This window comes from Eleginops maclovinus, chromosome 23, assembly GCF_036324505.1.
Source record: "Eleginops maclovinus isolate JMC-PN-2008 ecotype Puerto Natales chromosome 23, JC_Emac_rtc_rv5, whole genome shotgun sequence".
Taxonomy (NCBI): Eukaryota; Metazoa; Chordata; class Actinopteri; order Perciformes; family Eleginopidae; genus Eleginops; species Eleginops maclovinus.
This window is the reverse complement of record NC_086371.1, coordinates 8,809,590-8,824,065: the sequence shown is the minus strand read 5'-3', so window position 1 is coordinate 8,824,065 and position 14,476 is coordinate 8,809,590. Positions and strand designations below refer to the sequence as shown.

The 14,476-nt window shown below is 37.8% G+C and overlaps 1 protein-coding gene across 1 annotated transcript in view; it reads right to left on the bottom strand.

The window, feature by feature from the left end:
* The window catches only part of diaph2 (diaphanous-related formin 2), a 329,957-nt gene extending 317,686 nt beyond the window's left edge, over nucleotides 1-12,271 (bottom strand). Inside the window, 3 exon segments of the mRNA XM_063876203.1 lie at nucleotides 702-734; nucleotides 11,219-11,595; nucleotides 12,242-12,271. Of these exon segments, the coding sequence (XP_063732273.1) occupies nucleotides 702-734; nucleotides 11,219-11,302 (117 nt within the window). The 5' untranslated portion in view covers nucleotides 11,303-11,595; nucleotides 12,242-12,271.
* Nucleotides 12,272-14,476: the final 2,205 nt, after the last annotated feature.

Below are 14,476 nucleotides of genomic sequence, written 5' to 3'. Positions count from 1 at the left end.
AAAATAAATAAACTTCATGCAGAAAGTAAATGTTAGTCAAATTATTCAAACGGAAATGCAGTTGACATGCTGGATGAATGAACACATAAATGAAATGGAAGAAACATCATTAATATGATGACATACGTGACGTCGTCACTACTATTAGTCTGCTGAAATACCACAGGAGGGATCAAACATACTAGGTGCGTTATTCACAAAAGCAGCATCAACTTCAATAAGTGTCAAAGTTAAAGCTATTTGTTGTCAAATGGTATTAAAAAAGCTCCAGGCAGAAACATCTAATCGGAAGTGCTACTGATAATTGCACACTAAATGATCTATGAGCTGCTTATACAAGTCTAAATGCAATGGATTGAATTTGGCTCATTATGAAAGACGTAGGATGTTTGTGGAGCTGAATCATGGCACCAGGAAAAATAATCTTTTAGTTACACAGCAGTATTGTGGACTACCGCAACAGTACTTAAGATAGGGTTTAAGATAAGCTTTTATTCTGACTGTAAGTACAATAAACTCTCACACCTTACAGGAACTATGTGTTATCTATCAGTGTTTCATGTTCTGTAAATTGAATGAATTTACTACTGGCACATTTGATCCATCCATATATTTCAGTTCTTAGTTCCATGCAACAGTGACAAAGCATGAGACGATGTAAAACAAAACTAGGCACAACAAAATTAAACCGAGCACCTTACCATATCATCAGCCAATGTTTTTATATGTATGTTCTGTTGGAGGGAGGGCAAAAGGGTGAAAAACAAGTCCCAAAAGAAAATGACAACAGAAAGTGCACAGTATGTTTCCCGCTGGAAGTGCGCTCACATGTACAGTGTCCTCTGGATCTCCTTTTCTTCTAACAAATGAAGTATCCAACTGGCAAATGAAATATACACCAGAGAGGCTAATAAGGACAAAGCCTAAAACCACATGGCCCATTCTCTTTATACCTGTGTTTTTAATTGTTTAAAGAGGATATCTTGGACACTGTACATGTGGAAGAATAGTTAGGATAATACCTGATGATCTCAAATAATAATGTGTGGGAGTGAACATCCCAAGCAAACACACACTTTAAGACACAAACCAAACAAAAACATAAAAGGAGAAGCACCATGAAGCACCTCAAATCCCACAGACATAATGAGAAAGCACACCTGTTCAGAGAGCCCATTGGAAACATGCAAGTAAGGGCTGTTTGGATTTAGATTGGTGTATCCCAAGAATAATACACTTCTGCATGGTTAACCACCAAAGGGTCGTATTATCTCTGTGTGTTCTGAAGAGCATCTCTTGTCGTGCAGCTGGCCCAAAATAATCATTCATGTTCACTAAGTGTTATTATAAACAGCACTCAAAGAAAATGCCCAACTTTTCAATTATCTTCGTTTGTTGGCAATCCTTAGCTTCCTCCAAAAATGTTACAAAGAGCTCATATAACAAAATAAAACCACAAATTCTCTTTACTACAGATGTTTATCTTCATCTGAGTCCCAATAAGACAGGCTACTGCCAAAGGCTTGTGGCTCTGCAAGGGACAGCCGTTTAAAACACACCTCAAATGGGAAGCAGCAGCAGCACCGCCATATGCTGCGGCGCGAGGCTGTGAAGCACTAATGAGCAGGGAGAGGTGGGGTGGTGATGGCCATAAAGCCTGCCTCTAGCCGCAGATTTCTCCCCTATTCTAATCAGGAAACTACTGATGCTGGGGCGAGCAAACAGATTGGCTCTAACCTGCACCTCTCTCTGTGTGTCTTCATCTGCTGTCGCTGTGGGCAACCCTGAGCCGACATTTAAACTGCCATACCTATCACTACTTTAGTCTGCAACAGCTGATCAAACATTGTGAGACAAAGCTAAGAGCCATAAAAACACACCTCTGTCTTTTTGAAGTTGGTATTCAAAGTCGACATAACAAAAGTCATACTCATCCGGCATCACGCATGAAAGGCTGTTTGGGATGTCCAGGTGTTTGTTTCACCGTCATTTGTGTTCTTTTTTCATATCTGCACAACTTCACCCAATATTGTGACCTGAGCAACAACTTTTCCCACTCTCACTCAGAGTATGTATCATTAAGCCCAGCATTCTCTTGAAGGCTAAAACTGCGTGAAACAATAGCTAATTTTCAAATAGAGTACTTAGACATTTTCTAATCAATTTAACAACAATCAAACCACTGTTTGGTTAATTGCCTTGACTTGAGGGCCTTTCCTTGCCCATTATCTTGGCAACATCGCAACAACGCAATTTAACATCTAACAATTAAGCTTGCATGTCCTCTGGGCTTCTCCCGCTTATTAAAGTAAACTTTTTCATCATAATAAATGTTTATTACCAAACACATATTCCTCTAAATAACCTAATCAAATTAGCTCTGGGTCCCTCCTTAATCAAATATGATTATGACTCCACGCAGATCTTTAAAAATGAATTCACAGAGCAATATCCCACAACTTGAGAGTCAATTTGGGTACACAAAGCCATATCAGTTTGCAATAACTTTTTTAATTAATCTTACAAAATACAATTATTGTTAATATTACATTATCTCATTTTGATATTAGCCTTCTAAGGATCTTAGTTTTATTATAAAAATCCACCGGGTGTCACATCGAAGATGGACAAAGGACAGACTTTGTTTCAAATGGGCTACCAGTGCACAGCTTTTAAACAGCAACCCCTCTTATTCCCAATTTAACTACACCATCTGTATGATGTCATTTTAACGCACTCACTGGAACTATCACTATAAAATCAGTAGCCATGATTCCTTTGTAAAACGAGTATAGGAGGAAATCTGTTTTACTTTAATTAGTTCTAATAATAATACGTTTTCCAGAATAGCTGTAAAGACGGCCATGGTGTGTTTCTACCAAGCCACCTTTGTCTGTCGAACATGTCATCATTTCATTCTGTTAGTCATCTGGGGGAAAAATATCATAATTAGCTATACAAAATTCAAGTAAATGCCCAAAACATGAAAAAAAATAAAGGAATTTTGAAGGAGTGCACTACAGGTAATGCAAAAACTGTGTTTGCCAGAGCGTATAAACAAAAAGGGCTTTTGTTGAGCAGGATACTTATCAGCAACCAGAAAAAACTAAGCTGATAAATAAAATCAGCTATTTACACATTTAATATTGGAAAAGTTAGAAACAATGATCATGTTCTGAACTTCAATAAAATAGGGCCTCTTAATTTCAGCTGTTGCTTCTGAAGACGTTGATAAGGTTCTTTATCTTTATGTAAGCTATGATGTCTGATGTCTCAATTTTGGAGGCAGTGGCATCGGACAGCACAAAATACCAAGTAACTGAATATAGTATACAGTATCTATAGTTTTCGACACATAAATCAATGTATCTTCATTCTCTTGTTAAAAAGTATTCTCATTAGTCGTCTTTGTAAACTCAGAGATTCTATGATGCCACAAACGATTATAGAAGCATAAAAGTATCATTTATCCTTCTTGATCAAATCTATGAAATGAATCTTAAAGTTTGCGCTGTGCGCCCAACTCAAGCAGATCAGGGAACAAGAGACACTAACAGTAAGACCCTATTTATCCCTGGCTTTTCATGTGACGTATATCCAAACTTGATTTAGAAAGCCATTTAGAATACACAAAATGCTCTATTAAAAAACATCTTCAGCAGCCAGGTATGAATTATGAAACCCTTCTGGCGTATTCCCTCACACTATGCAAATATTTTTTGCGGAAAGTTAAATGACAGTAAACATCTGTTTCATTTGCCCTAAAGCTGAAAGCCCCATCTTTATTCAGATGTGGATGGTAGAGCTCATCTCTCCAGCACCAGGGCCTGTTTCAGTTGTCTGAATAACTTTACAGAGTAAAATCATCAGCAGGTATTTCACACCTTTCACATGATCTGAAATCAAGATAATTCAGTAAACCTGTTTCTTGACAGCATTTTAGGGATGTTAATGAACAATTCCCAGTCATTTTTTTAAATGTATCGATAGAATTTATCCATGTAACCAATTGTTCCTCGAGCAACAGAAAGGTTCCCATGCCATAAATAAGTGAGAGTTGGTAAAAAAAAATAATAAAATGGGAGTAAAACTCTTTTGGAAGAGAGAAATGGGAGATTTCAGTCATGAGCTTATTATTATTATGATTGCTAAACAGCATGTAGGATGTGGTGTCACAACTGTAGGGAGTGCCACAAGAGAAGCAGCCTTTTATCCCGGAACACACACTCACCATGAAGGCCCCACTTGCACTCTCGACAAACAGGTTTAGGAACCGTTTAATGAAGTACAGATCACATAGTTATTCTTCTAAAAAAATATTCAGAGTTGACTTAGTTCTGAAGCACAGTATTGACTTTCACTTTTCTCAAAATTCAACTCAAATATTTGTCAGAACATGTCATTTAAAAAAGAAAGATGCAGTAGGTTTCTGTGAGAGCTGAGGGGACTTTAAAAGGGCATGAGCCTGTGGTAGTTTTATTATTTCAGGAGAGTGCTGGTACTGTTTACAGCTTCCTAAAACAGCAACTATTGAAAAGGGAAGCACACAAAGACCAGTAGAGCTAAGATTTGAATGGCACCGCACTGGACGGCCTGACCATGTGACTGCAGACTGGCACAGCTCTGCCCTCAGGTTCTCTCTGCTGAGAGCAAATGTGTAATATTCCACGCATGAGGGTGAGCAAGATATGCAGCTATTACAAAAGTGAAGGTTAATAAGATAGGCTGGAAATGTCAGCGTATAGGGCCTTCTTAAATTGTTCATGGCATCATTTAAATGTTCAGAGTATGGATTTAAAAGATATCCAGCAAATACTATTTGAACTGCAGCCATTTATGTAATAATAACTTGTCCTACTTTAATAGCAACAACTTAAAATCACACTTTTATTGTGTATTGTTCAAAATGGGACTTTATGACCTCGTATCTCAGGCTGTTTGCTAATGAGTGCCCGCTACACAGTATGGTATTTTTTACAAACAATTTCAGGGATATAACACATAACAATTATTGAATTGTGTGTCCTTTAACATAGGATGAAACATGATTTCCCTGTGTCAAGCCTTTTTCATTAGACATTAACCTTTAGAATATATTATATACAGTCTTTGATAATAACCGGGCAGTGAATCAGGTCCACTCTGACGGCCAGTTAGTCGTGCATATTCATTGACCTCTTTTTGCGTTCCGCATTACAAGAAAATTTTTTTTCAACAAATCAATTACTTTAACTTAATCATTACATTTTACACTTCAAATGCACTATAATATGATGTAGTCAATCCATAAGGGCTACTGCTATGAGGACATGAATGTAAGAAAACGCTTCTTTGACACAGTATGAACTGTAACAGATGTCACATTCTGTCGTAGCCTATATCTCGCAACTGTATCTGATTTAAAATGAAGTGTGAACAGCTGTCCATTTAACCCTGATAAATAATGAATGAAGGTAAAACAAAACAAAACAAAACCTCCCATTGCAATCTTTCAATGTCATACAAGTAAAAGAGCTTGGAATCCCCTTCATCACGGCCCACTTTATACTCTTCACTTGATCAGTCAAAACACAGACTACCACTCATGCATCAATTACTGTATGCAGCTATGACCAAGTGCATTCATACATTGTTAGACTAGACTGGAAAGCAGGATGCTCAAGATCCCCATTCATGAGTCTTAGATCCATCCCACTGATGCTCATGAATAGGGCTTATCTTAGAGTGTTACATTAGAGCAGTGGATCTGCCTTCTTCTTAAACTGCCAGTGAAGCATTCTTCACCACTTCCTCTCTCCCCCTTCCTGAAGCATTAAAATGCTCACATGTGTTCAGTTTCCTGCCGCTTCTCAAACGCATCCCTGTTCATATTCACTCAACAATAAATAATGTCAGAGTGGCAAAAAAAATATCAGATAAAGAGTAAATGAAACAAACTTTTTGAGGTTAACCTAGAAGGGGGGTAAGCAATGTAAAACAATGTGTGCAACAACATAACAAATTGTAACCACATGCTTACATGACCTAAAATGATCCCTGAGGCTTCCCTCAAGCTCATGTATCAAAGCTTCAAAGGCTTCAAATGACACAGCTTCCAACAACAGCCAAAGTGAGCCATAATGAATAAGATTCACAATGCAATCGTGTCAAAAGCATGAAAGTAGACAGTATTGTTGCCTAACAAAAAAACTTTAAATCTGACACAATGTACTACTTTGGCTCTGGCCTAATAAATAGCAGAGCTGAGTGATATCACAAAGTGAGTCAATGACAATATCTCTTGCCATGTGGTAAAACACTAATGAACTTATTTATTCGAAGTCCATCACAGTGTTCATTAAATGTCATACTGGAATTGTATCCAAGTGTTTCAGAAATATTCAGAGAAAAATGGCCAAGTGATGTTATTCCAGAAGGTCAAATCTAGATACAGCATTGTAATACTCCATAATATAAACGACGAATCACACTTGTGTCAATGCATGTATGCAGATTTCAAAGTATTGTTTGCCTCTCCACTAATCTCTCCCATGTCCAGGGTCTCTCATTACTGGGGGACTGCTGAACTGTCCATTCATTACTGAAACCCTAATTACTTTAATGACAAGCATGATTACATTTATTAAATCCCAGTTAATTAAAAAAAGGGTTAAATACAAATTACGAACACTCTCAAATAAAACCTGACAAAAAACGATGGACATGTGCCAATGTTGACACTGTGCCAGCTTCACATTGTCCTATTTTAAAGACCGTTTGCAACACATTTTTAGAAAGCACTTCATTTGAGCAAAGCAAGCGAGATTAACATCATGTACTATTGGGTCAAGTCAACTAATTAAGCTAACGTTACACAAATGAGCATAACGAAGATACAATACTTTGAAAAATTATCAACACATGATTACATAGATGTAAAGTTAAAATGTTTCATTTGGATTAAATTAATACTAGGTGTGGTCAATGTTGATACACCGAGGCCATGACTGGACATGTTGGCTAGCTTAGAGTGTATGTCAGCATAACGGTTCCGACATGTTTGACCGTTTTAGTGTTTTGAAATGGTGGCGTTTACTAACCTGTCAAACTTCTTTGTCGTCATAAGGGTGTGGTTAGTTAGACAAAATGCTATAGCACTTTTTGTTGGTAACTTTTTTGTTACATCTTATCCACCCGTGCCTTGAAGCTATTTACACACAGTTTGACGGTTACCCTCCCAGACTTTAGCTAGCTGAAAAATCATAGTAGCTGGGAGACGGGCCGGCCAACGCTAATGATAATTAGCTGCACCCGGCTTCTTCCTGTAGCTTTGGCTAACAAGTAGCATGCTTCCTGCGCTCTCCAAACACGTGTCACACTAGCACAAACACTCATTTAACACGGCAACTCTCATAAACCTGTAGAAAGAAGCCTACAGCATAGCTACAGATGTCATGTCTGGTTGCATCGCACATTTGCTGAATATTTACTGACCACCACAACTTGCATACCTGTCGGTTTTCTTTAAACTAAAGTGTCCTTTTCGTTATCTATTTGTTATTATTCGGAGCAAATATTCCCCTACTTCCCACAGTACCAAATACAAATACTTTCTTGTATTAAATAGACATTTTGGCCGGTTTGACCACTCATTAACCAGAATGTCTACACTGTGTGAATAGGGACCCACATGAACGTGACCTCTGTGCCTTGCTACTTCTTAATGTGCCGCCAGGGTGTTATTTTTTGTATGTAGTTTAGTAATTCAATTTTTTTTCCCATCATATTTTTCACCTGAGCTTACAAATTGGAAGCAATAAAACACTTGCTTGTGAAGTGAGAATGGGTACAGTACTGTAAACATTTATTTTTTGATTACACTCGCTCATTAGTTCTAAGGTCACAAGCAACCATCCAAATCAAGTTGTAAATGTTGATAAGCACGTTCATTCAGACCTCATTCACTAAGGTGCAGACTAACTTGTCAAACTATGTGCAGTTAAAGTGTAGGATACTGGCGGAAAAGAATAGACAGTCATCTCAGTTATGCAGTTAACCCCTGACCAGTTTCCCTCTCCCTCCCATTCACACACCAACAAATGACCTTTGAGATACAGATCACCCTTGTTCCTTTCTTATAGATAATAGAAAAGCTGACAAGAACAGCCTGTAAACTAACATAAATCAGTATGTTAACTGACAGCAATCACAATTCTACAATCTATCTAAATTGCAGCAAAATCCTTTGTTAAATATAATGTGAGCTTGTGCATGAACATCTCTGATGTATGACAAATCCCTGCTGAGTGGATTTGATGTACTTTTATATTCCTGATACTATAATTCAGCTGTTTCTATAAAATTACAGCAAAGTTGTTTAAGATTATCATTCTTTCTCACATCATAAAGGATGTGTTATGTTTAAGTTTTCTGGTAAAGAGAAAAATTACTTAATTAGTTCAAAATAAATGACTGTATCCTATGTTGCAATTGAAGGTTTAAAATAAGCTTGTACCTAAAAAGGGTTTGATGTGAAGTCGAAAGGTTAATATAGGGATGCACTGGGATGACGTTTCCCTCATGCTGTTCTGAGTGAGGTCATCTTTTACTCTGGTATGCAGAAAGATAATATTACTCCTGTCAAACTTGCTCCTCTGAATTCCTTTAAATAACCTCATTCCAACTGCCTTTTTTGGATGCCATGTTTTCTACCATATCACAAAAAGGACAAAGTATAGCAACAAACAACAACTCACATTCTAATGTCTTTGTCTATGTTTTTGAGTATCTACATTCGGTGCCAAAACCTGAATGCAACTGCTGTGATGTAATCCTACTCTGTGACTTGTTAAACAAACATACCGCTTTCAGTGTTTCTCCTTTAAAGCCTGATTTGACTTTGCGGAGACCAAACTGTGCCAGTTTCGGACACTTTGCATCTTAGCCATGCAAACAGTAAGTGTACTTTTCAGCAGCTCTTAGGTTGGACGGACAGTGACAACTTCTACTTTAATCCAGTTTATGATGGACATTAGCGCATGTCTGGAACACATCCACACATGTCAGTAATGCACGCCCGTAGCCCCATATATGGTAAAAACTGTAAATATTAACCTAGAAGTAAAATGAGTAATGTTAAAGTGGCTAACCCAGAGAAAGAAGGAGATGAGATAATCATCTGATAAATGTTCGTTTTGAGCTGATTTTAATTTCCTATTTCACTGATTACATTTTCAAGTACTTTTAAGGTTGTACATCTTATTTACATGCATGCAGACAAACTTGGAGCTACAGTTTACATTGGGGTAGCTAAAAAGTGGGAACAAACCAAAGAGAACAGATCATGGCTACACCCAGGGATGAATGATTACTTCCTCCCCCAAACTAAGTGTTGAGATTTTTGCAGCTGCCACAGTTCAGGCTTCCTTTGCTTTGGACTGCTCTGCCTGGAGGATTGAGCAACAGGGCCCTGAGACCACTTTAAGGAACAAAAATAAGTGATCTCACAGAGAATTCTGCTGAAGGCTTACGTCATCCAGATTCCCTTTGCAAAGATTTTTTAAACTTGGGAGGCAGGATGTTCAAGAGATGCAGGCTGTTGATTCTCAAGACAACACCCTTAAGGTAGCTCTAGGAGAACATGTCATTTCAGTCCACTAAGGGATTTCCTGTCTGGCAGTTGTTATGGTCACACTTTCCCTCACCTTGACTTTGCTGAACACAACCAGTGATTATAGGTGTGGGAATGTTTACCCAATCTAAAACACAGCAGTACTGTTTGACTCCATATGTCACAGTTTTAGGACTGGTTATATACAGGAGGAACACCTCCTATGTAGACAATTGAGGTGTTGATGAAGTAATTAGCGGCCAGTCTTTGTGTGTGCAATCAGTCCGACTTGGCTCATTGGCCAGTTTCTATAAAAGTAGGAACAACTCAAAAGAAAAGTAGAGACAAAATATAAAGCTGTTTTAAAACCCTATGAGTCAATTAAGCTCTTTTAGGAAGTTCAACAGCAGCCAAACATGCTGACAAACGTTGAAAAGCAGAAACGATTATTAACAGCAGCCAAGGTGTTTTGTCTTTGGTATGGAAAATGCATTTCCACCATGACTTTCTACAGCTGATGACAATGTGTAAGCAGTGACATACATTTGACAGAGATTTACAGGTTTACATTCCACTCAAGACCGAGAATGCAAAGCTGTGGCTAAAGTTCACCAAATAAGACCCTTGCTCTAAAAGGAAGAAACACTGTTTAAACAAGTACTGCAAAGGCTGTGATTAGAAGTTATCGATCCAGACTTTAAACAGAATCCACCTCCCCTATTGCCACCACAACCTCAAGTCTTCATTCAAGGCATTCAGGTATAGCTTAATGACACCTCAGCTCCAATGATGCAGATTCAGGGTAGCTTACTTCTTAATAAGCACAATCCTTACTCTACATTAACCATTAAACTACCTAAAGCAAAAAGAGAATGTTGGTGACATAGTTGGCCACTTGTTATCTAGTAACAAGTGGCAACATGGGACTGTCATTAATTGAGTAGATAATACAGTTCAGGCTGACTGTTGACAGTTTTTATCAATCACACACACTCTCGCAATTTACAAAACACCCTCGAACCATGCAGATATCCTGCTTTGCAACGAGTCATTTTGTAACTGAACTTTGCATATAAAAAAATCAATTGGTAGACCAACTGTCACAACAAGAATGCTCTTCAGAGAACTTCCAGGAGATGTATTGACAGGGATAATCACATGATGCGATGAGTGCTTTGAAAAGTAAAGCACTCAATGTAATACTAGCTCTTCTGTTGAACACTCACAGCTATTAGCCCCTCTTATTCAGCTACATTAAATAGTAACAACACATCAATAACCATTTGAGCCTCATCCTGCGTTCAAATGTGCTGTATTGGCAATACGTGGTTTACTAACTTTACTGGAGTTAAGTATCAAATTTGCCTTGTTTGATTAGCTAGACTTTAACATTATACAATTGTATTTTAGAAGTCTATATTTTCAGTTAAATGTGCCAAACTAAGCCATTATAACCTGAATTAATAATGCAAAGTAGTGAAACGTTTGCTACCATGGAGTGCAACTTTCTAAGACTTAGGCTACTAAAGCTGAGAGAGAAATTAACCCTTCCTCTGGGAATACAGGATGTGACAGTTCACTGCACACTTTCTTCCATACAACGAGCAATGAGCCAGTCTGAACACCTACCAGCTTTTTGTTTTTACCCTCGTCCTCGTTGGACTTCTTTTTAGAGGGTTTATTCGGGTCCTCCCCGCCACTGGCTTGATCCATATTCCGGCTTTAGGTTAGTTCCCCTCCAGAAAGACTTAATGCAACCTCTTCAAAACTTTGCAAACTCCAACAGCAGGCTTTCAACAAAACAGCAAACCATCCAGGTTAGGTCTTTTCAAAATCCATTACTTTCAAAAGGTTATAAAAGTGTGTTGTCCGGTTTCAAAAAGTTCCTGAACAGTATCCAACAGTCGAGGGGGCTGCTTTGAAAAGAAGAGGTGTGGTAGGATATGGTATCCGTCCTGATGTCTCCTCAGCTAGGTAGTAAGTCAGTTCTCACAGCGGTAAAGGCTCTATAAATAAGAACAAAATAGTATGTTAACATTAGATAATGAGTTTATCATAATGACTAGGGCGTTTCTTGTACAAATGTTTCCCTGAGCAACCTTTTTAGTATTCAGTTTGCAGACAGTGGAGCCAGTGTACTGTGATCGGTAAAACAGATGTAAACAATATGTAAGAGGTAGCTATAGGAAGCAAGGTTAAATTAAAATCCAATGTGTTTTTACACTCACAGACAGAGCCCTTTGTTAGCCCATTTAACAGTTTTAAATTGTAAGAGAAAGCAAACTTAAACCGTGTAACTTAGCTATAACAAAGTAGTAACTGACAAAAAAAGGTTTCAAGGCAGCCGGATCCTCTGACATTTTTCTACGTGCACTGACAGGGCTGTTATAGAGCTGACAATACAGCCATCAATCAGAATAAAAGAACAATTGTTATAATAGTGGAAATCACCGTTGTTCTCTCTGATTGGGATACTTTGCAGTGATGTACACTTAGCCAGCCAGGCTAACTGGGCGACCGTTAACCGCCAAACATAATTTATTTTAACAGACTCAATCATACAAAAGCACATGCAGCAATATGTTATAACTTAGAGAATTAATAATAAGCTAAATGTGAAATAAAACTCACAAATACCCATCCAGAGCTTACCTTCGCAACCAAGCTTGAAAGCCAGGCCCACGGTGATTCCGCCCACATCCGTACTGATTGGAGCACGAGATACGTCGGCTGTGGGGATCCAGTTTCCATTGGTCAGATTTGATGACACTCATAAGGTCGGCGTGGCGTCCAAGGGGAGGAGACTGCTGTGACGGAGGGGTCAGTCTGATCTCACAGCAAGCGGATAGGACTCAGTCATTTGTAAGAATAGATCTGAGATTATTATGAAAGGAGGGCCGCGGATAGGACGCCGGGCGGGAAATTCACACATCCTTTTATGTCTATGTGTGTGATGATAACAGCTTGTGTTATTGTTTTGTTGTAACCAAGTTATATAATAGTGTCTACAAACATGTCCTACTGGGTGTGTTTGGGATCATTTTTGTTTTGGTATAAACATTAAGCATATTTAGGCTAAAACGATGTATTGTTTTGTATTATATGGGTTTTAATGTAACACCTAAATGTGTGATCTGACTATTGATGGTTGATGTTTTTTTTTAATTATTATTCTCCTTTTCTTGTATGATAACAGTCTTATCCATTTCAAATAATGGGTATTTCTTAGCTAAATAAAGGTTAAATTATTTATTTTTTAAAACATTGTTGAAACAATACCCTGTGCCTGATGAAAAAGACACGTGCATAGATTGTGCTTTGGTCAAACAGGTAACAAACAAAAAAATGCTCACCCTTGTTGCAAAGAACAGAGAATGTGTCCAGTTGTCTGTGATTGCCCCACTGACACAGCTCAAGTTGTATTGATGATTTTCTCATGTTTCATTGAAATTAAGTTCTCGTTCACCTGCTCACAGAGAGATGTTATGACACCCTTAATATCCAAATCCACAATGGTGATGCTGACAATAAAGCCTGTTTCTTTCATTCACCTTCTTGCCTTACCCAATGTTTACCTATACTATTCCACAGAGGCCAAGTGAAAACATACCAAGATTTCACATCCAGTTTCAATCACACATTCACACTTGCAACATTTCCTTCTCTCTCGCAAATCACACTTCCCCAATGAAGACAACCAAACACTAGAACCAAAGTGATATGTATCTTAGTAATGGAGACAAACACATTGTTTATCTAACCACAACATGACCAAAATGTTGGGCGTTTCGCTCTCTTCAGTAAATACGACTTCTGTCTCTTGCTCACATGTCATTCTGTGGCATGTGACTACCATGTGCAAGCTGCAAACTGTAAATAATGCACTATACACTCATTAAGATCCTTTCCCTGAGGAGTTTAAGAGAGTTCTGTACGTTTTTTTGTTTTGTTCTTTGCAGCAGTTAAGCTTTGATATGCCGGAAACTATTATTGGCATAGTAATAACCTATACAGACTAAGAATGAAATAAAACAGTGAAATTAGTATACCCACACTTGCCATGGTACTGGTTATGCCAACTTAAAAAAAAAAAAAAAAACATTGTTTCTAAAAATATGGGAAGCATTTCATTCTGTTTTTCAGTTTTCTCTCTATATTATATATGAGTCCAGCTGCTCGTAAGCAGCTTCAAATATTTAATCAGGTCATTCAGTGTTCCATCTGTCTGTGTTGGGCTTATGTTATTGACTGCTTGGTTGAGCCTTTTGGATCTGTTGCAAGAAACTGCAACAAAGCATTTTCTTGCAGTAAAAATTAGCATTCATGTTTTTTTTTAATTGATTAATCAAAAATGATCATGACCATAATCCCCACTACAAAAGTTTTAATTGAGGTACACATTATTTCCAATTGACCTTTGATCAGATCAACTCCAAAAAGTAATGAAAACAACAAAGCAGCCACTGATTCTGCAGTTATATACAGTATGACATATTGCAGAGATAACTATTGTTAATCCAATGTCTATCCAAATGCAACCAATGTTTCAATGATGTTCGTAATGCCGTTTCTATTTTCTGTAGCTACCATTCCCTTGCAATCAAATTCCACTTACCAGCTCTATAATTAAATTCATGCAGCTGCTCGGAAGAGGGACGTAATTTTCCCAAGGTTCATTGGCCAATCTGACATGACTCACCATGGCCGTGAAAAAGTAGACATACAATCACAAAAATAAGTTCTTAATGCTTATTACTTTTCATAGTATTTAGTTGAATGCTTTTCCATTAGTGTCAGTCTCAACACTGCACTAGTTAAACATTGACAAGAAACTACAAATGTCATACTATGATAATATGTGAGCTTTTGATTGAAGACGGTAAGATC